The 21,665-nt window shown below is 36.7% G+C and overlaps 1 protein-coding gene across 1 annotated transcript in view; it reads left to right on the plus strand.

Annotated features, from left to right (window-relative positions):
- USH2A (usherin) overlaps positions 1-21,665 on the plus strand; it is a 682,897-nt gene that overhangs the window by 472,819 nt on the left and 188,413 nt on the right. The window contains exons 44-46 of the mRNA XM_032422367.1: positions 9,184-9,393; positions 10,729-10,931; positions 14,693-14,805. Coding sequence (XP_032278258.1) covers positions 9,184-9,393; positions 10,729-10,931; positions 14,693-14,805 — 526 coding nt within the window. The remainder of the gene's footprint in view (positions 1-9,183; positions 9,394-10,728; positions 10,932-14,692; positions 14,806-21,665) is intronic.

Genomic DNA, 21,665 nt, shown 5'->3' on the forward strand with positions numbered 1-21,665 from the left:
GCATTTAGCCTTAATGGTTATTAACACTTCGTTGAGTGATTTATTAAGATCCTACCTATTTTGAATGCTCACTCTAAAATCAACAGCCTCAGGGGACCTGCGTGGCACAGTCAGTTGAGCATCCAACTCTTGGTTTCAGCTCAAGTCTTGATCTCAGGGTCCTGAGATAGAGCCCCCCCACATACATTGGGCTCTACGCTCAGCACAAAGTCTGCTTGAGATTCTCTCTCGCCCTCTGCCCCTGCCCGCTCTCTCTCTCAAATAAACAAATCTCTCTCTCTAAAATAAATAAATAAAATATTTAAAAATAAATAAATAAATAGCCTAATAAGAAAATGCCCATGAGGGAATGCAGTGGAAAGGCAACACCTCTCCTGAGGTTGCCTCACTAACAAGATCATCCATGGCCAGAACAGAGCAAGAAAACCCTGGAGGTAGTGAGAGAGGAAGGTACTGAAGAAGGGGAAATGAAAAATCGTCCAAACGCTCTTCACTTTACCATCCATCAAGACCTCCCCTCAGCCCTTAGGTGTTCGCATCTTGTGTCACATCTTCCTCCCTCTCTCTCTCCTTCCTCTTTTTCTCCTGTCTCCCCTCTTTCTCTTTTTCTCTTCTACCTCTCTCTCTCTATTTCCTCTCCTTCCTTTCTCCCACAGATATTTATTTATGACTTTGTTTGTCCTGGGCACTGTTACTACAGTGATGAATGACATAACTCCTGCATTATAATATCTCAGTGAACTCTCTGGAAAAGTCATAAAGTATGAAGGTGTCACCGTTAAGAGAGTAAGTTTAAATTCACACAAAAGGCCTCTACCTCATCTTGACCTCTTAATCAAAAGGACCAGATTTTGTAACTAGAAGAATTTCTGAGTTTGTCTGAATTTATCTTGTTTGGGTGGCAATACATATCAATACTTTCCAATGTCAGCCCTTTTAAAAAGCACCCACCATTGTTGGCACACCTTGTTCCTTACTCTTCTTCCCATTACTCCAGTTATCAAAGCAAATAAGCTGTATTTGCCTTTTCCTTGGGCTGTCCTCTTGTTCACTTGTGCATCTGTTGTAGTCTGATCTTCCCTCATACTCTACTGACATGGTCCTCCTGAAGTCCTTCTCACCTCATGACCCAATCCAACCTTCTCTTCTCTATGCCATCCCATTCTGTTTCTCTGCATGGTGGGTCCTGTCATGACCCCTCCTCATTGAAATGCTCCAACCTGTGTCAAACAACTGCTCCTTCTCCTTATTCCCTAAATACAGACTTTTCTCAAAGTTCTTTCCTGAATATCTTTTTCACACTCCAATTCTCCTGTGGGTGATTCCATCTATTCTCACTGTTTCAAGTTCTCCTAACTAGAAAAATGACAAAATTCTATGAAGCCTTATGAAGGGATGATTTAAAAAATAAACTTTGGAATCAGGGAAACTTGAGTTTGGATCCCAGTTTCAGTACTTTTTAGCACTATGACTAAAGTAAGCCACTTAACCTCACTAAATCCTAGTTTCCTAATCCAACATCCGGGGATAATAATAACTGCTTTAAAATGTTGTGATAGGGATGAAATGAGATAATATATGTTTAGAACTTAGTAATCATTTAGTATTGGTATAAAGTATTACTCTGTCTCTAAAATGTTGACAGTGTTTTCAACAGCAGTTTTACAAAATACAAAAAAAAAAAATTGGGCAGCCATTTCTATTAAAAATTGGGGTATGGTATTCAGATAAAAACATTTCTACAGTGAGTTGAAGATAGACAAAGAATAGATGTCACTTTATAATGACCTGACTTGACTAAAAGGTAGAACTACCAACCATTGAATAGTAATCATTTCCCCACCTCCTTCCCCTTGAGGTGGTGGTGTTCCCCATGCCCATCAACTTAGAGACTACACTTACCAGCCTTGGAGTTAGTTGTGGCCTTGTGCCAGTATTTGTGCCAATAAAATGTGAGAAGAAATGATGTATGTCTTTTGGTGTCATGATCACAAAACATTAGCTATGTGCCTTCCTGTTCTCTCTTCATAATTTCCCTGGACTGGAATGTAGACATGGCTGTTTTCTCAGTTTCATCTCTGCAGGCACGGACGACACCCTAAGAGATCCAAAGCCACATAAGAGAAGGAACCTGGGTTGTTGAAATGGAACACCATCTGACTCACTCACTTTGGGGCTAGTATGTGAGATGTAAATTAACATCTATTTTATTTAAGTCACTTTATATCAGGGCTTCTTGGTTACCACAGCTCAGTTAACTCTCTCATTCCCTGTTTGCGCATATCAGTTCACATAAGGAGCAGAAGTTATCTATCCTATTTCCATTGCTAAATATAGAATGATGAATAATTAACACATCTCATATACAATTTCCTTTAAATACAATTTTCTCTGGCAGGCTATTGATAAGAGTTGGAACACAGTGAAAGACTAAAGTAGCTGGGGGAGGGGGGAATTCCTAAATACAGTTATTTGTTTCTGACTGATGCATAAACAAGACAGAAGGGATGAGACATCTTTTTGGGAAAAATAAGGAGGCTGGCTTGGATCACTGTCCAAGAGGATCTTCCCACTTCTTTATGTGAAAAATTTTACTCTCTGGCAGAGTAACGAATTTTCTCAAGAAGTAGTTTGATTTTTTTAAAAAAACTTTTGTTAAGTAAACTCTACCCCCATCGTAGGACTCAAACTCACAACCCAGAGATCAAGAGTCCCATGCTCTACTGACTGAGCCGGCCAGGTGCTCTGCAAGAAGTGGTTTTGGTTCCTCACATTTTCCAAGAAGTATTTAGTTAATGACACAGAGTTCTGCACCATAGAACTTGGGAAACTGAACACTGATTTGAGAATCTATGAGCAAGACACACTTCTATTATAAAATAACCTTAATGGGATCCTTCCAAGTTTTTACATTTGAACAAAATTACCTCCTCCCAGTGAGCCTGCTAATGAGAGATGTGGCTAAAGAATTCAATCCTAGACAAATTTGGACACCTGTTGAATGGAGTGGTTTGCTATAATTGCTCTAGATCAGGCCACAGACATTTTTCTAAAAAGCCAGGTAGTAAATACTTCAGGCTTTGCAGGCTCTATATAGTCTGTGTTGGAACTGCTCAACTTTGCCATTGTAGCACAAAAACAGCAAGAGACAACACTTAACACAAGCATGGCTATGTTCCAGGAACAGTTTATTATGGACACCGAGATAAAATTTTCATATAATTTTCACATGTCACAAAATACTACAATTCTTTTGATTTTTTTTCCCAGCCATTTAAAAAATGTAAAAACCATGCTTAGTTTGCAGAATATATATAAACAGGTAGCAGGCCACATTTGGCCTAGAGGCCAGATTTTGCCCATGGACCATCCTTGGCTGATCCTAATGTAAATGCTAAAAATCCAGAGGACATAATTGATACTAACAGTAATCTCTAGAGGTGCCTGGTTGGCTCAGTGGGTTAAGTGTTTACCTTCCTGGGATCGAACCCCACATCGGGCTCTCTGCTCAGCAGGGAGCCTGCTTTTCCCTCTGCTGTGTGTTCTCTCTCTCTTTCTCTCTCGTCTCTCTCTATCTCTCTGTCAAATAAATAAATAAATAAAAATCTTTAATAGCAATCTCTAAAAATAATCCAACAGCATGCAAAGAGCATCATCTAAGTGCTTTAGCAAGAGGACTTTCAGCTAGCCCACCTAACAACTGCTTTGAATTACTTGGGAATCTATTACAAAGGAGAGGGGACTGTTGTATATTTGAGAATCTGCTGCAGCTAAGATCACATTTCTGAATCTCTATGTAGAGATTACCACCCAAAATGGCATTTAATGGCAAAAATTTTGTCCACGGGTTATAACCTTCTTCTTCAACTCATTGAGGTTGAGTATGCTACGGTTAGAGCAACACCTTTACTCAGATAAATTTACGTGATCTACAAAATATGGGTTGCACATCATAGGATTAGAATATCTGAGCAAATTTAACCTCATAGGAAATCCTCATTTTTTCTTGTTGTTTCAAACACAAGCTAGAATGTACAGCTCCAAATCATATAAATCTAACTCAGATATTCACACTTTAATTTCTAAGCCCACCTGGTTGCCAGAAAATCACTTCAAATTCAAGAAGTCTCGAGTGAAACAAGTATCAAATCCTCCATCCCATAATTACTCCTGTGTTTTCTATTTTATGTAATGGGATTCACACAGAAACCAAAACCATAAATCTGAGGTTTTTGTAACTCTTCCTTACCCCTTCTAAACTCTCTGGGGTCACTTAAGGACCTTGGCTCCTTCCATCTAGTAGATCCACTGTTCCCTTGGGCCTTGAAGTCCTACAGGTGGGAAAACTAAAGAAAATCAGAGATGGTCAGTTGCTCTAAAAATAGCATAAACTGGTCACATGACCTTACCACCAGATGTAAGGAGCCCAGAAAATATATTCTGGCTATTTGACAAAAAGAGAAAAGACATGGATGTTGGTGAATCCTAACTTTTATCTTCTGTAGTGATTTCTAAAGTTAAATTGCTATTTGTCCTATAAATGCTATTGGTGGGTTAGTGCTATCTTTCTCTTTTTTTTTTTCATGACTTTCTATTTTTTTTTTAAGATTTTATTTATTTATTTGACAGAGAGAGACACAGCAAGAGAGGGAACACAAGCAGGGGGATTGGGAGAAGGAGAAACAGGCTTCCTGCCTAGGAGGGAGCCCAATGCGGGGCTTGATCCCAGGATGCTGGGATCATGACCTGAGCCAAAGGCAGATGCTTAACGACTGAGCCACCCAGGCGCCTTTCTATTTTTTTAATTAACATATGATGTATTGTTTGTTTCAGGGTACAGGTCTGGGATTCATCAGTCTTACATAATACACAGTGCTCACCATAACACATACCCTCCCCAATGTGCATCACCCAGCCACCCCATTTCTCCCACCCCGGCACTGTTACTTTCCTTGACCTTCTCACCTGCCATTTTCAGTGTTTGGTTTATAAATTATAATATAATTATTTTTACATAATTATTTTCTCTAAATAGTTTCAATTTTTATTATCAATACCTAAACTTTCCCAGTATTGAATTCTGGATCTTGATTCACCTTTTTTATCTTCTGGATAACATTATTGGGAAAATTTTACCATTAAAGTTAAATAAATTAAATAAATTAATTACTCTTAATTAGTTATATATATATGTGTATATATATATTTACTTTTATTCCTAAATAAGAAAGTCTTTCTGTTGTATTTGCACATAAATAATGACTTAGATGTGTATGAAATTCTTGTATCAAAATATTTTCCCTTAAAAGCTGATGAAATTGTTCCATTGTCTTTCAAAATTTGGTGTTCTGGATGAGAAATCTGAAACTTGCCTGACTTTTTCTCCTTTGTAGATGATCTTTTAATGTTTAGCTTACCTTTGAAATGTTATAATGTTCCATGATATGTCTGAGTTTGGATATATTGCCATTATTTTGATCAAAACTATATTAATCAATGTAATTTATGGACATAAACCTTTATTTGGGTCAGGTTTCATGGGGTATTTTATGTTCATGATTATTTATTCCATTTATTTTTCAGGTTGTTTAGATATTTTCATTCTCTGTCCTCAATATCTATAATTCTGACTTTCATTGATTTCTTCTTAGTCATTTTCCTCTTTATTCTTTCCTACTGTGTACTTTTAATCTGCTTTTGTCTACTTTTCATGCAGATTTGAATTCTGCCATTTCTTTTTATGTTTCCTTGCTGTCTTATTTAAGCAAGATCACTTAACATCTTTGTCTTCATATCTGTCTTTTCACGATTATAGGTACGTTTCACAGAGGCTTCTTTTTCATAAAGGCATGTCCCCCCTTTGTTATTTTTAAAAGAACACAATGCAAATGTTTTCTAAAACTTCCATCTCACTCTCATAGAAGTAATACACATGCACATGCGCACGCACACACATACACACACACACACACACACACACACACACAAATCTGCTTTTGAAGGTTCTAGACAATGTTTTCCCTGTCTCACGCTATGAAGAAGCCTTGTGACTTAATGTTTTTCTCTTTTAAAAAATGGAACTATATTCAGGCCCAGATTTTACCAATATGCAGGGAGGGTGAAATTTACTTGGCTCCTCATTCCAGCTATTTCAATTCCAACAGGATTCCTCTCTCAGAGGTAGACTCAAGGTCAGCAGCCTTTAATTTTGTACTGGCTTATTGAACTGAGGATGTATGTTCTATTTCTTAGACAGTTCAGTGACTTGGGAAGAACCCACTGAAGTTTAAAAACTTGTTTGAACAACAAAAAAGCATACTCCTGTGCATGCTCCTAGAACTTCTCATCAGATGACTAGGATATGAAGATATAATGTGTGTCTACTATTTTTCTGTTTTGGACTCTGCACTAAATGAATGAGTAAAAAGAAATGTTGAAGGAGATGTTGGTGAGAGGCAAGACAATGCAGAAATCTGGCACTTACTGCCCAGAGATGCTGCCTGATTCTGGTTATAGAGGCCTCCATATCATGGAGTAAGACATAACCAAAGGAACTCAATTGCCATCTTTTTCTATCTTTTGAGGGACAATAGATTTTGTTCTATTTCAAAAGGGTTGACATATGGTACATGGCTAAGAATGGGTATCCAATGGAATTTTATCCAGATATCAACACACAATCTTTCTCATGTTGAACTTACAGCACTAGCTGCAATATTTTCAATGTATATACATAGGTACATTGATTGAAACTTAATGGAATAGATATCAGGCACATTTAATAACCCAGGTAAAACCCATTTATAACTGCCAGTAAAGTTTGAAAGCACTTCATCAAATTATATCTTTAGGGCTTGTATCTCTAACCAGAGTCCTCACTTAACAAACTAAAATACAACATGAACTTCAAATCTAGTATACTTTCCATTATACCTCAGCTGCCATAAATTAATGAGTAATACCATTGTAAGCCAGTAAAAAAAATAATTCTAATGAAAGAAGAAACTTTTGCACTCACAGCACCATTGGCTTTGCTATACTTGACTAATATCATCTGGGAAAATATTGATGGATATGAATAACCAGTTCCTGCCAATGCACAACAATGACCTCATTATTGAAGGTACTTACATATTATGATATCAGAGAAAAGAAAATCTTAATCCCCAGAATTTTCCAAGTTTGTTACTAAAGATCTCTTACTATAAACTCTTTCAACTAGGCTGGCATACCAAACCTTTTTGACTATTGCTAGAGATAAATTCAAAGCAGTAGTGTGCTCAGCATTCAGTTTTTATGCAAGACCACCGAGATCTAAAGGAAAAGGGGTCCTTAAAAGAAAGTCATACATCCCCTAAAGCGGTATTCCTTTAAGTGGCCATATGCTACAATCTCACATATCAGAGACACTGTACTTTAATGACCATAAAGAGAAATGCCATCTTTTCTTCTCAATCCTTGGACGAGTGCTACTGAACTGTTTTGATGCATACTTTTACATACAATTTCAGGAGGTTCGTAAACCAACATTCCACCCCACAATTTTAACATGAACCAAGGTAATAGTTTCTGCTTAAGGTCTTTAAAAATAATACTAACATAAGTAGAGCAGTATACTATATAGTATACTTATACTATTTCCTACCTAAGAAAATATGGCTGTTTTATGGCTTCTTTCTATTTTTATTTCTTGTTTCTTTTTTCTTTTTGTATTTTTGTAGGTAAAATCTATGTACCTTATTTTTTTTAATTCAATTAGCCAACATATAGTACATCATTAGTTTTTGATGTAGTGTTCAAGGATTCATTAGTTGCATAAATACCCTGTGCTCCTCAGATCACATGCCCTCCTTAATGCCCCACCCCCCTCCTTTCTGCAACCCTGTTTGTTTCCTGGAGTCAAGAGTCTCTCATGGTTTTTCTCCCTCTCTGACTTCTTCCCATTCAGTTTTCCCTCCCTTTCCCCATGGTCCTCTACGCTATTCCTTATATTCCACATATGAGTGAAACCATATGACAATTGTCTTTCTCTGATTGACTTATTTCACTTAGCATAATACCCTCCTGTTCCACCCATTTCAGTGCAAATGGTAGGTATTTATCCTTTCTGATGACTCAGTAATATTTCATTGTATATATGAACATCTTTATCCATTCATCTGTTGAAGGACATCTCGGCTCCTTCCACAGTTTGGCTATTGTGGACATTGCTGCTATGAACATTGGGGTGCATGTGCCCCTTCTTTTCACTACATTTGTATCTTTGGGGTAAATACTCAGTAGTGCAATTGCTGGGTCATAGGGTAGCTCTATTTTCAACTTCTTGAGGAACCTCCATACTGTTTTCCAAAGTGGCTGTACCAGCTTGCATTTCCACCAAGCATCATTGTAGAAAGGTAATGAGAAGCAGAACTTAGGGCAAAGAAGGAGAAATCGGGTAAAAGCAGAAAAAGAAAACAGTAAACTGGTTTTTGAAAGGATGGTTGAGGAATTAATGAGTTATATTTGTGAGACAGTAAGTGATTGTTTTTGGCACCTTTTAAACATTTGTCTAATTCATAGAAACACAGTGAACTAGGAGAAAAGAATGAGAACCTTGATAAAAATTCAAATATCATCCTGGGATCCTACTGAGCAAATCCTTAAGGAGAGCATGTTGTATCAGTCTACTTCTTCAACAGTGTACATAACAGGATATCTGTCTAACATTCTTTTAGGTAGCATTTAGCAATTTTAAAAATGCCTCAAGTTCTAGGATCCGTATCAGAAAATACCCTGTTTTGCATTAGCATAGACTTCTCTCAAAGATGATGTTACTTAGAAATGGAAGATGTTCCATGTTTTGAATACTTTATTTTACTCTTAGTTTCCTTTTGTAACTGTTATATTAAAGTTCTGAAGATTAGTTGAATAACTGTAAGTAGCATAACTAAAATATTTAAAAGAAATTTAGAAATTTATTTTCCTATAAAGATAAGTCTCTATGTAATTAATCATGGGGTAAGGGGAAGAAAATCAACTTTGTTAAAAAAATAAAAACAATGCCACCATAAAGAAGTGTCCATAAGCGTTCCATTTTCCCCTTCTAGACAGAGCTGAAGATAAAGTTTATCCTCTGTCTTTTTCCCCTGAGGCGCTTTTAGATCAGCCACATTTACAGTATCCTGCATTTATTGTTAACAGCCTTTCAAGACCTACAAGGTGATGTTGAATATTATACACTTTTTTGGAGTTCTGCTACCTCAAATGAATCTCTCAAAATCCTCCCAGATGTAAACTCTCATGTCATCAGCCACTTAAATCCAAACACAGAGTATCGGATTTTTATCTCTGTCTTCAATGGAGTCCACAGCATCAGTGGTGAAGTACTGCGCGCAACCACTTTCGATGGGGGTGAGTCCAGATTTCAAGGGACACTTGGCTTCAGAGATGCAAATGAAATTGATTGATTCTTGCTGAGGTTGAGATCAGTCGTCCCTCCATCATAAAATTTCCGGTGTTGGAGGGAAGGGGGTTGGGACTAAAATGCTTAAGTGCTCGCTGTCGTCAAGTGGCAGATCAATACGCAGTCCCTTAGAGAGAGCAGCACAAGGCTCTAATAATGGGATATTAGCCCAGTTTGTTCCTGTTCTTTTCGGTGTATGCTGAGTTTGGAGCTGAATTCGCATCAATAAATGGTGACATTTAGGAACATTTTTTTTAAGATTTGCTCTCAGAAGCAGTATGCTTTTCAAAACGGCAGCCAGGCACAGTGAGGGCTCTCCCTGAGTCACCAGAAATGGTAGGTGGAAGTTCAGCCACTGAGAAAAATTGTCTATGACTCATTTCTAAGCCAGTTAGCAAGGGGGAGGAAGCAAGGGAAGCAACTTGTGAATCTGAAATGTGTTTGGAATGGTCTTTCTAATCTTTTTGGCTTTATAAAGTCTCATTATAAACATTATAATATCATTACCTCCCAAGCAAGTGTTCCAGGTCATTAGCAGAGCACTTTAAGTGTGGAACCCATTTCCCTTTGTCGTGCCAAAGGTCGACACCTTTTGTTTATAAAATAGAATGGATCACAAGGACAATTTTTCAACTAGTTAAGATGGGTTCTTATGATAAAAATAGGTCTTTGCATAGTTATTTCTGACATGCTTGAATAATTGTGTAATTTAACGCCAAGCAAGATTTTTTTCCTAATGTTAGATTTCATCATTACCTATGGTAATCAACATTCAAAATCATTTACATAATGACAATATTGCATTATTGCTTCATATTGCTTGAGTTACAAGCTAGTAACATCAAATGATTTTTTACGTTCCACCAGCCTCAGCCTCAATGTATTTGAGTTTTATTTTTTGCTTAAGGAGCAAATTTTCTTTCCTTTTTTTTTTTTTTCCCTGGGAGGTATGGAGTGAAGGGATGGGAAAAAGAGACAAATAATAGATATGTGTTAGTGCTGCAGATGGGTGAATAATTTATCATCATATCCCACTGGTCACATAGTATTGAAGATTAGCACTATGCTGGTGGTATAAAGCATTTTACCACCAATTCTTATGGTTTCTAACTGAGAGTATAATAAGCCAATTTACAGAGGACTACAGACTGTGATAACTTCATCAGAGAAAAGCAGATAAGCAACGAATCCTTTGCTAAACCTAAATACTAATATGCACTGAGTTTAACAAGTGCTTTTTCAGAGACAGCTGGAGTTTATTCAGTTTCTTCCTTTAATTCTAGAGCCTCAGGGCATGCTTCCTCCAGAGGTTGTCATCATCAACAGTACAGCTGTGCGTGTCATCTGGACATCTCCTTCAAACCCAAATGGTGTTGTCACTGAATATTCTGTCTATGTAAATAATAAGCTCTACAAGACTGGAATGAATGTGCCTGGGTCTTTCATTCTGAGAGACCTGTCTCCCTTCACTATCTATGACATCCAGGTTAGAGCACTGTTTTTTGATGGTTAAGCTTATAAGTATGTTAAATAAAACATGCTGGGCTATGTCTCTAAGTGGACACCTTCGGTCTTGGTTACAGATTATTTATATACTGGGGAGGGGAGAGAAAAGAGAGAAAATGATTAGGATTAAATCTATTTGCTGTGGCCCAACACATGAGTCTCTGGAGAGAAGATAATGGTAATATGGAAAACAGTGGTGATGATATTCTCATAGGCAAAATGGGGCAAGTCATATATTGTCAGGAAATCTTGCTATGCAGTTTACTTTTGTTCTGCCTGGTTCTTTTACTGATATCAAAAGCAGAATCAGCCTGTGAATGTGGAGACATTTTTTTCTCCCTATTTCTGCTATTTGTTAATTTAATAACTCCAAGGAAGTTACATAACCTGTTTGGTGTCAATTATCTTTTTTGTAAGGACAATGGACTCCATGACTTAAAACATTCTATCCACCCCTAGCATTCTGTGATTTGGAAGGCAGCAAGAAAACAGAAATGAATATATGGCAGACAAAATATATTGAAGAATTTTATCACGTGTGGCAACCCTTAACCTACATGAGAAGAGTTGTATTTAAACGTTTTTGCCCTTGAACCTCTTTGAGAATCTGATGATGTCAGTGCACCCTGCCCTAGAAAAACATGTATGTATTTATCTGACAGAAGTTAGCATGCAATTTCAGAGTGCATTGACCATGTGAGGCCCAACTCTCATAGACCTCTTCGAGATCTACTGACCTTCAAAATAGAAAAAATATAGAGACAACTAAGGCATTTACAATAAGGAACTTTTCCCCAAGGAGTTGGAAATCTTATTACAGTATTGGGATATAAAAGATAACAAGGCCAAATGTGGAAATTAATGATAAAAACAGAGTGTTTCAGAAACTCAAAGTTTATAGAGGAGGGTAGCAGTTTGGTAAATTTTTAAAGAAACTGTGCTACTTCTAACATTCATAAGAGCTTTGTAAATAATTTTCAGAAGATATTAAGCATAGATATTTTCTTTGACCACAGAAACTTTTCACTGGCTTTGTCCATTAAGTGCTACCTCATTTATTTTCCCAGCCCCTTCTTTCCCCCACATTTGAAGGTGAAACATACACAATCATCTGGCTACAACCAATGCTTTAGCCTCTCCCACTGCTAGGCCTAGCTTCTTCAGAAAACAAAATTAAAATTTGATAAAAGAAGAAAGATATGTTGATTATTTTCTTTTACACTCTGTGATTTCCATTAACCCACCTGTGTTATCTTAGCATGGAACATTTAGACTGATGCTTATGTTCACGGTTTTTAGAGAGTCCATATGTGCCTGCACATCATAGGTCAAATTATAAAATAAAAATCACAATCAAAATAATTAGCCATATAACTTTATGAACAGGTTAGTTTAGGAAGGTGATGGAGGATTTGCTGGATTATTCTCTTTTGGGCCCTCATGGAGAAAGCTGACTGAGTCCTCAAAAGGCAACTTATTCATTTACTTTACCAGGACTCAAAATACAATGTAAGGTGAGATCACTGGGTGCTATGCATGCACGTCCTGATCCAGCTTTCTGATTATATAGCAAGAGTTGATGTGTAAGTGTTTCAGGCATGTTCTACTATGACAGGCTTCACTCATACCTACTGGTTTGAGTCACTAGTGGCCTGAGGAAAGTGCATTTCTGATCAGATTTGGGACATGGAAAAAGATGAGACAAAAGACCAAATTAGAATCTAATACTTAAATTGTGTTATTAGGAACTAAGATGTTCTTACCCTTGTTAACTATATTTTTGTGAAGCTCTTCACAGTCCAGGAATACTGCTTGAAATAGTTGTTGCATCACTGGAAATTTGAATATCAAATTCCAGTGATTTTCGTTTATGGTGTCAAAGATGATTTGGCCCCATTTAAAATATGCATCTAATTGATATGCCTAATACTTTAGAATTAAGGTTCTCTATGTTAACCCCCTCTGCAAAAAAGCTATTGATTATAAAGCAGACATAAATGCCAAGGCAAATATCTACTTATTTTAATGAATTCCTTTTTTGAAATAATAATTTCAATTTTCAATTCAATTTTATTTTTAATGTGAATCTGTAAACCTTTATATTTGTGTTTCATTCACATTATGCAATGTAGCTGTAGCAGCAGAAACCGCCCCAAAGATGAACACCTGGAATATTACATTAGTAAGAATGAGAAAAATATTGACACATTTCTCCACAGTCAAAATAAAAGCTTTTTGGAGAACCATTTGAATATAGCTAAGTAGTTTAGAACTTAAAGCTTTGCTTAATATTTAGGTAAGACAATAGTGTAAGTAAAACCCAGATCAGATATCTCATATCTTACCAACTTGATCGTATGCCCTGATTTCTCTAACCCCCAATTTACAAACTGATGAAAATGGACTTGTGAGGCCTCAATAAAATTATTTGTGCCAATACCCATTATAATATTGGGCACACATTATTTATATAATAAATTCAGTTGAGTTGATTTTGAATTATCTCATTATGCACCATATAGTCAAATATTTCCCAATATGCATGAAGTTTTACTGTCATTAATTCAAATATATTTTAAGTTCCTTTGCCTTTAAATTATTTGGGGTTTCATGGGACATACCTAGAATGGAGGACCTTGACAGTATCTACGAAATATCTACAAAACATTACCTCAAAAGACTCTATGGCGTAAATAAAGTACACAACTTAAACAGCATCATAAAAATGTTCCTCAACTCCTATTTAGGTGTAAAGTGCCCCATGAATAAAATGACATAACTACTAAATACAGTAAGAATCGCATTTGTCTTTTCTCAGTTGCCAGTGGAAATTCAGAGAACTGCTTCATTCACTTCTCTGTGCTAACATCTAAGCTCAACATTAGTGTTTAAGATTCATCTGTATCCAGCTTCTCTCCTCCATTTATGTATTAGATGCTGAAAGGAAATTAGCGTTGGAAAAAGTACAGTTTCTCTTTGGCTTACCCTTTCATTGGGAACAGAATGATGTCACTTTGTGGATGTTCCACTAACAATCTTTTGTACATTCATTCGTCTCTCCTCCCTCTTGCTGCATGTGTTCTTTTATGTTACTAATGCTTGATGAACTCCATTTCTGATCTTTAGTTACTCCACCCTCCTCTGTTCTTATTCAGATTAGGTGGCAGTATTAAAGGGGTAAATGATGATTTTCTGCTGTGATTAAGGTAAAAATACAATTGCAGCTGGAACAAATGAATATAAAATAGCTCAGCCACATTGAAAGGCTTCTCTAGGCCTCATTTTTCTTCTATTCCACATTAGCATTTAGGCTATTCATTGTAAAGTGTCAAGACTTCCGGAAGATGTCATCATTACACTACCTGGTTATAGATCTAGAGCGCAGTATGCAGTGATAACCTATTCTGCTTGCAAACTGTCACCTAATCATCTTCCATTCCTCAACTGTGCTCCAAATAGATTACTATGTCTGTCTCTTTCTGAATGGTTGGAACCAGAGGCTAAACATCACCATTTTAATCACTAAATCAGTTGTCTTGAGCTCATTTCTATATTCTATGCTGAGTTCATTCCAGTGGAGTCAATTAACATAAAAAAATAATATTAATAGCACTCCAAGAAGCTGTGGAGAACTATAGCAGAGTCCTGTGGATGGGTGATGAGGATGGGTGGATTTGATCCATTGGCAGTCTATGTTTTGAAAATAATTGGATTTATTCTTTTGGAAACTAATGTTTGCAGGTTGAAGTCTGCACCAAATATGCCTGTGTGAAAAGTAATGGAACCCAAATCACCACTGTGGAAGATACCCCAAGTGATATACCAACACCCACAATTCATGGCATCACTTCAAGGTAAAATTTTTTGCCAGTTAATCTAAAGAGCTGATCATAAACAATGAAAGTTAAAATCAAAGATTTCATCCCAGCAATGACAATCTCATTTAAAAAGTTGACATAAAGGGCGCCTGGGTGGCTCAGTTGGTTAAGCGACTGCCTTCGGCTCAGGTCATGATCCTGGAGTCCCTGGATCGAGTCCCGCATCAGGCTCCCTGCTCGGCAGGGAGTCTGCTTCTTCCTCTGACCCTCCCCCCTCTCATGTGCTCTCTCTCAAATAAATAAATAAAATCTTTAAAAAAAATAAAAATAAAAAAATAAAAAATAAATAAATAAAAAGTTGACATAAAAATCTGTGTAAATCAGGGGGCACTTGAGTGGCTCAGTCAGTTAGGCATCAGACTCTTGATTTCGGCTCAGGTCATGGTTTTAGGGTTGTGAGATTGAGCCCTGTGTTGGGCTCTGCACTGGGCGTGGAGCCTACTTAAGATTCTCTTTCTCTCCCTCTGCCTCTTCCCCCCCACCCAAAAAAATCTGTAAATCAAAATTTTTGTATAATTAGGTATTGATCTTCACTGGACGCATCATCTAAGTTTTAATGTCCCTGATTTTCCAGATTTACTTCCCTTTATTTAGTAACCTGTGAACAAATGCTTAAATACACAAAAGATTTTCTGTATTTAAATGTGTCCTTAAGTGAATCCTTTGGTAATGCAAAGAATATAATTTTAATTAGATTAACTACCTTCTAAATTAATCTCTTTGAAAAAAATAGATTTACATATATCAGATTGCACTAAAGCTAGAAACATCTATAAAAAAAGAGGGGAGATAATCTTTAGATAACCGTTACCAACTTTATCAGATTCTTGGTAGGATCTCCATTTGTTGCTGAGAAATGGCCATAGTTTGAAAGTGAGTCTCTTTTCAATTCAAGTTACAATAATAGTAATAAAAAGATCTAACATCAAGTTTCCCAAACCAAAAGTGAGATGACAATTTTCTTCCCTCTACATCAGTCTGAGGCTAGAGAAAGAAATCTGAGTGCTCCCACATCATACTTTTTCCCCCACCAAATGTATCACCCTTCACCTTTACACATACACACACACACACCCCACATACACACACTGACCAAAATAATCTTATAAGAGATTTCAATTCTGAAGGATTCCTTTGCAACATATTAACATTTCTAGGTCTTTTTAAAAATCCATTTAAAAATATCTGTACTAGAACTAAAGATTAAAATAATTAGAAAAACCCAAGTAATTGAATGCTTAGCTGTTCAGGGCAAAAATTGTATCTTGTCTCCTTGAATACATCTTTTATCCAACACATGATAGATACTTATCTAATTTCAGATGTGCTAATTAATTGATAATCCTGTCAGCAGATTTTCCCCACTTATACACAGAATTGCCTACTCTGCAGAGGCAAAATAGTCAAATGAAAAAGGTACCAGCAGATATATTTGTGGCTGTAATTATATAAAAAGAAAAAGTAATACAAAAAAATGTATAAGGCATGATTTTAAATTTTCAAAGTTCCAGTCCACTGTAGAGACACTGCCCTAAAACAAATGTTTATAGAATAATGTGAAACACACTACAATATATGTTTATAATATGCAGGAAAGACATAAAGAGAAAAACACCAAACTCTACCCAGGATTATCAGTGAAGGCATCATGAAAGATGCAACATTTGAGTCCAGTCAAAGAACTCAAGGAAGAATTATAGTTAGGTGGGTGGATATTGTCAAATTTCTTGTCTGTTAGCATCCTCATGACTCAAGCCCAGGTGAATGGCATAAAGAATATGTCTTAAATTACATATTCAGATGTAGCTAAAAATCTGTAAGCTTTGTTAGAAATTAAACAAATGCTCATATGTGTCTGTTCCTAGGATACTTTTTTCCTTTAAAAAGATTCCTACAGATAATAGTAGAAGAAAAGTATTTTTTAGTTGTGGTTAAAATTTGTCCTCAAATATACTAAGTTGATGGCAAAAACATTAAAAAGGGTGTTATACAACAAGAACAAGGAAAATGACGGAGCAGACAACAGAAGAGAGATTTCAACACAATTTTGGAAGCAATATTTGGCAAGGAGAAGCAAATGACTTAGTGCAGTGGAGAATATTTTACAACAAAGTGTTGTTTGGTAGAGGGAGATAATGACACAAAACAGACTAATTTGCCCTGCAGAGAACCTCAGTGTCTGAGCACTTATAAACTTTAAAGACAGTAAAGAAGAGGAAGATGGGTTAAGGTTCAAAGCTGGAATCATGGGATTAGTAAAAGTCTGAAAAAAAGTGGTTGGGAACTGTAATTAGTCAGGATTCTCCTGAAACAGAACCCCAAACTGAAGACCCAGGAAAGCTGGTGCTGTAGTCTCTCAAAGGTTTGAGGGGCAGGGGAGCCAATGGTGTAAGTTCCAGTTCAAAGCTGAGAGCAGAAAACCTATGTCTTAGCTCAAGGAGTCAGGCAAAAAAAGGGAATTTCCCCTTCCTCAACCTTTCTGTTCTATTCAGACCCTCAACTGATTGGGTAATGCCCACCTACATGGGGTAGGCAATCTGCTTAACCAAGTCCACCATTTCAAATGCTAATCTCCTCAGAAACAACCTCACAGATAAACCCAGAAATAATGATTATCCAAATATCTGGGCACCTTGTGGCTCAGTCAAGTTGATGCATAAAATTAACCATCAAAAAATTCAAGGTTCCTCACCACCATATTATGCAGGCAGATGTCTACTTCTCTTGCTCCATCTGGCATATTCCACTCCCAGGAGACCAGAAGTGTATTCTCTGGAGAAACAAACAGAGATTCCTAGGAATTAAGACTACCTAGGTACAGTGGAAAGCTGGGATGTTTTAGCAAAGCTAAAACTCATGATCAAGTGGAAGACTACAATTAGACTGATGAAAGCCTTCTTTGCCTTCCCTGGCACTGTTCTCAAAAACAAATATTGTGAGAAGAATGTTGAAATCTCCAAATATAATTGTGGGCTTATTTATTTCTTTTTTAGAACTATCAGTTTTTAGCCCCATGTATTTTGATGCTTTATTATTAGGTGCATACACGTTCAGGATTACTCTGTCTTGGTAAATTGATTCTTTCATCATTGTTTAATATCCTTTTACTTTCCTGATAATTTTCTCATTATCAAGCATCGTTTGTCTGATACTCATATAGCTACTTCAACTTTCTTTTGATTTGTGTGATTCTGAGTGATTTTGGATTGTTTCCTGGACATTTTAAATATTAGTTTGTGATAATTTGAGTCCTGTTAAAAATTTGAAGGTTGAAGTTTTAGTTTGTTTCATTTAGCAGGTAATCATCTGGTTAGCTTCAGACTGCAAATTCTGTCTTGCCTTGTGTGCTCAGTGGTTCCAATTTTAGCTCATTTTTCAAAAGTTTTGCTATGCTGCTTCATGTCTGCTCCATGCGGGCACCTTTCAGTGGCTAATCTGGTATTTGTTTGGGGGATTATGTAATGGTTCAGGTCTCAAAGTCTTTGCTGTGATGCTCAGATTTCCTTTGCATGGGAAGCAACCAGGCATGTATAGTTTGAAGTTGAGTCAGGACTTGTGTTGGTTCATACACAGAATTAGAAGATCAGTTAGCTTTCTCTTCTCTGGGATTTCTCCCACATTTTTCAGATCCCTTGTACTTCCTCTGTGGGATTGGCTAGATAAGACATGGTTTCTCTTGGAATTTTAGCTTTCCAAGTTATCTTACATTTTATATAAATGAAGCTGTGTTGGGGGCAATAAGATGAGAGAAAATAGAAGGAAAAACAGGGATACCCTCCCACACACCATTTATGGACCACGGGGGCCCCTTTTCCTAGTTCCTCTGTTCAGAAAGAGATTTTTCTTGGGATTTTAGATTCTCATTTGACCAGGACTGCTATAGTACAGCTCCTTGACTAGAATCATCCTCAGAGCAGGGTCCAGAGGAAAAAAAAGAAAAAACAAAACAGGGATTTTCCTCACACCTTCTGGGTTGTAAGGCCTTTTTGTACTCTGGCCAGAAAGATAGGGCTTTTCTTGCCCAGTGCACAGTTCCACACTGGGGCTGCTCTTGAGTTAAAATGGGAAATGAAAGAGGGGAAACTATGACAAATTCATCCTTACATGCTTTCTTTTTTTTTTTTTTTTTTTTCAAGTTTTGGCTCCCCTCCTGATCTGCCTCTATTGTTAACTTTTCAGAATCCTCGGTTGTTTGCTTTTGTAATTCCTGCACACTCTTTTTTTTTTTTTTTCCTGCACACTCTTTAGTGGTGGTCAGTCAGAGAGAAATGTACTCCATATTGGCCAGCCACAGAAAGTCCCTCTCACCACATATATATTTTTTTAATTCTAATCCCTTTGGCAACCTTATTTCCTTTTTTAAAAAAGATTTTATTTATTTATTTTTAGGGGAGGGGGCAGGGGCAGAGGGGAAGGAGTCTCAAGCAGACTCCCCACTGAGCAGGAGCTCGGTGCAAGGCTCAATCTCAGGATCCTGAGATCATGACCTGAGCTGAAACAAGAGTCAGACGCTTAACTGACTGAGCCACCCAGGCGTCCCAACTTTATTTCCTTTTTGTTGTTTTTCTCTTTCTTTCATTCTTCCTTCCTTCCTCGCTTCCTTTTTTTTGTCAAAAATCTAGAAAAACCTTGATAGAAATCATTCACAACCAAATATTGGCAAGAAAAATCTTTCCTTTCTAAAAATGATTCATCATAGAAGAGCAACATTTTCCAAAGGCAAGACTCTAATGAGCAGCCATGGGCTGCCAAGTCCTTAATCAAAATTACACTAACACCAAAGCAGTTAGCCTCCTATGTGCATGTTATTGTTTGTGTAATTTTATTATACTTCTGGCAATGTATAGTTGTTAGTTATGTTTTTATTTTGGTTCAAAAAAGTCTTTTTTGTATTAGCGATGGGCAAAATCAAATGAGAAATTCTTCCAGAAAAATGTCAGTAGACTGAGTTAACTTCAATAGCACTTAAAATGATTTGGTTTCTAATAAGACACATATTTGTTAGATTCTTTGTTTATTTTTGGTAGGACACAATAGTAAGTAACATTTAACTTTCATATATTTTAATAACATATACAGATAGTATATCAGCCTGTTTGGTTATATGCATGGAACGCATCAACTCATCTTTGTCTTTGGCCTTAACTTATGCCTTCTGACATTTATAGCACAAGCACTTATGCATGTTTTTCCTATTATATATAAACCAAAGACGCTATAGAACACAATGCTGAAAGATCACATGAGCCCTTCTAGTTCTGTATGCTGCTCCTTCAGAAATAAACTCTGTTTCTACATCGCATTTTCCGTACTTGTCATATTATCATCAGCTGCTTCTATATCCCAAAAGAATACTAACTAGTGATCGATAGCCCAGACATGTTTGGCCATGGCCTACACGTGCCCTGGGTAGTTCATTTATTTGCCTTGGTGGATTTGCTAGAGTGGAATTTAATCAATAGTTAATTCATTAATTCTGGTCCTTGAGAATGTAGAGTCTATGCTGGGTGAGGATAGCTGGCTGGCTTTGGCTTGGACTAAAATATGACAAACAGGAGAGCTGACAGCTTCACTGGGTGCTGGGCTGCCTGGAAAGTTTACTTACTTGTTGTCTATATATAGATAAGCTAAAAAAAAATAAAATAAAAGAACATAAACAAGAAAGAGATTTTATTAGTTACTGCTAGTATTCCAAAATGCATGATTTCCAGGGGTGAGAGTCAAAGGAGAGCAGAGAAAGAACACAGATCATGTCTTTCATTGTCTTTAATTGGAAACCATGGCAGTGTTTTCAGCTCCAGATCAGTTCAAGGCTGTATTATTGATGAGGAGTCTGTGGTATAATGTCTTTGTAGCATTTGCAAATAATTGTTTGAAAATTTGCCTGAAGCTACTGAATGATATAAATGATATTTTTACATACCAACTTTTCAGAAGCCTTTATGAGAGCAACACAGGCTGTGTGTCTTTAAATGAAGGTTAAACCACTATCATCATTTATAAATCCCCTTATATTTTCAAATTACTTAGTTTGAGGTTGAAAATAGCAAAAGAGGTTATAGCTTATGGAAAAAGAATTTTCCTCTTTTTGCCTCATCAAAATTGAGGTGAAATTTTGAGGCCTCTATTTTTTTTTTAGAGTATGACTTTTTTTTTGTATTATCAGAGAATCTCTTCTACCCTTAATTTTCCCTTTCTGATTTTTTTCAGTGACTGAAGTAAAATTTTGTATTTTGTATGTAAAAAAAGATTTTTTTTTCTTTTTTTTAATAGAGAGAATGTTGGGCTGTAGATGTAATATGTTAAATCAAGTCTTCTTCATCCGTATTTTAAACTCCCTCCCTCACCAATATGGACAACTGGAGACACATTTTAATTTGGATTGGAACTTTCTGTTAGAGTCTTTCTTTCTTTCTTTTTTTTTTTTTTTAAAGTAGGCTCTATGCGTAACATGGGTCAAACTCCAACCCTAACATCAAGAGTGGCGTATTCTACCAACTGAGCCGGCCAGGTGCCCCGCGGTTAGTCTTTAAAGGATATGGGAAGACCTCTTGAAAGAGATCATTTGAAGTATATTTACTACTGTTGTACAGATACAATCAAGTCTTATAATTCAGCAATTATTATCTTAATGGCTAGTGAGTTCTGATAACAGACACATTGTTTGATTAAAAGACCTTATAGAATATCGAGCTTTTTTCTTAAGACTGCCATCAGTACCCCCCATTTCCTCAGCAACCTCTCTTTCCCAAACTCCTTTAACTTCTGTAACTCTGGCAGCTTCTGCTCAGTCCCTGAGGTAGACTGTGTGGATTTCAGCAAAGTCCAGCTCTTCC

The sequence above is a fragment of the Phoca vitulina genome, unplaced genomic scaffold (genome assembly GCF_004348235.1).
Source record: "Phoca vitulina isolate PV1807 unplaced genomic scaffold, GSC_HSeal_1.0 scaffold26, whole genome shotgun sequence".
Lineage (NCBI taxonomy): Eukaryota > Metazoa > Chordata > Mammalia > Carnivora > Phocidae > Phoca > Phoca vitulina.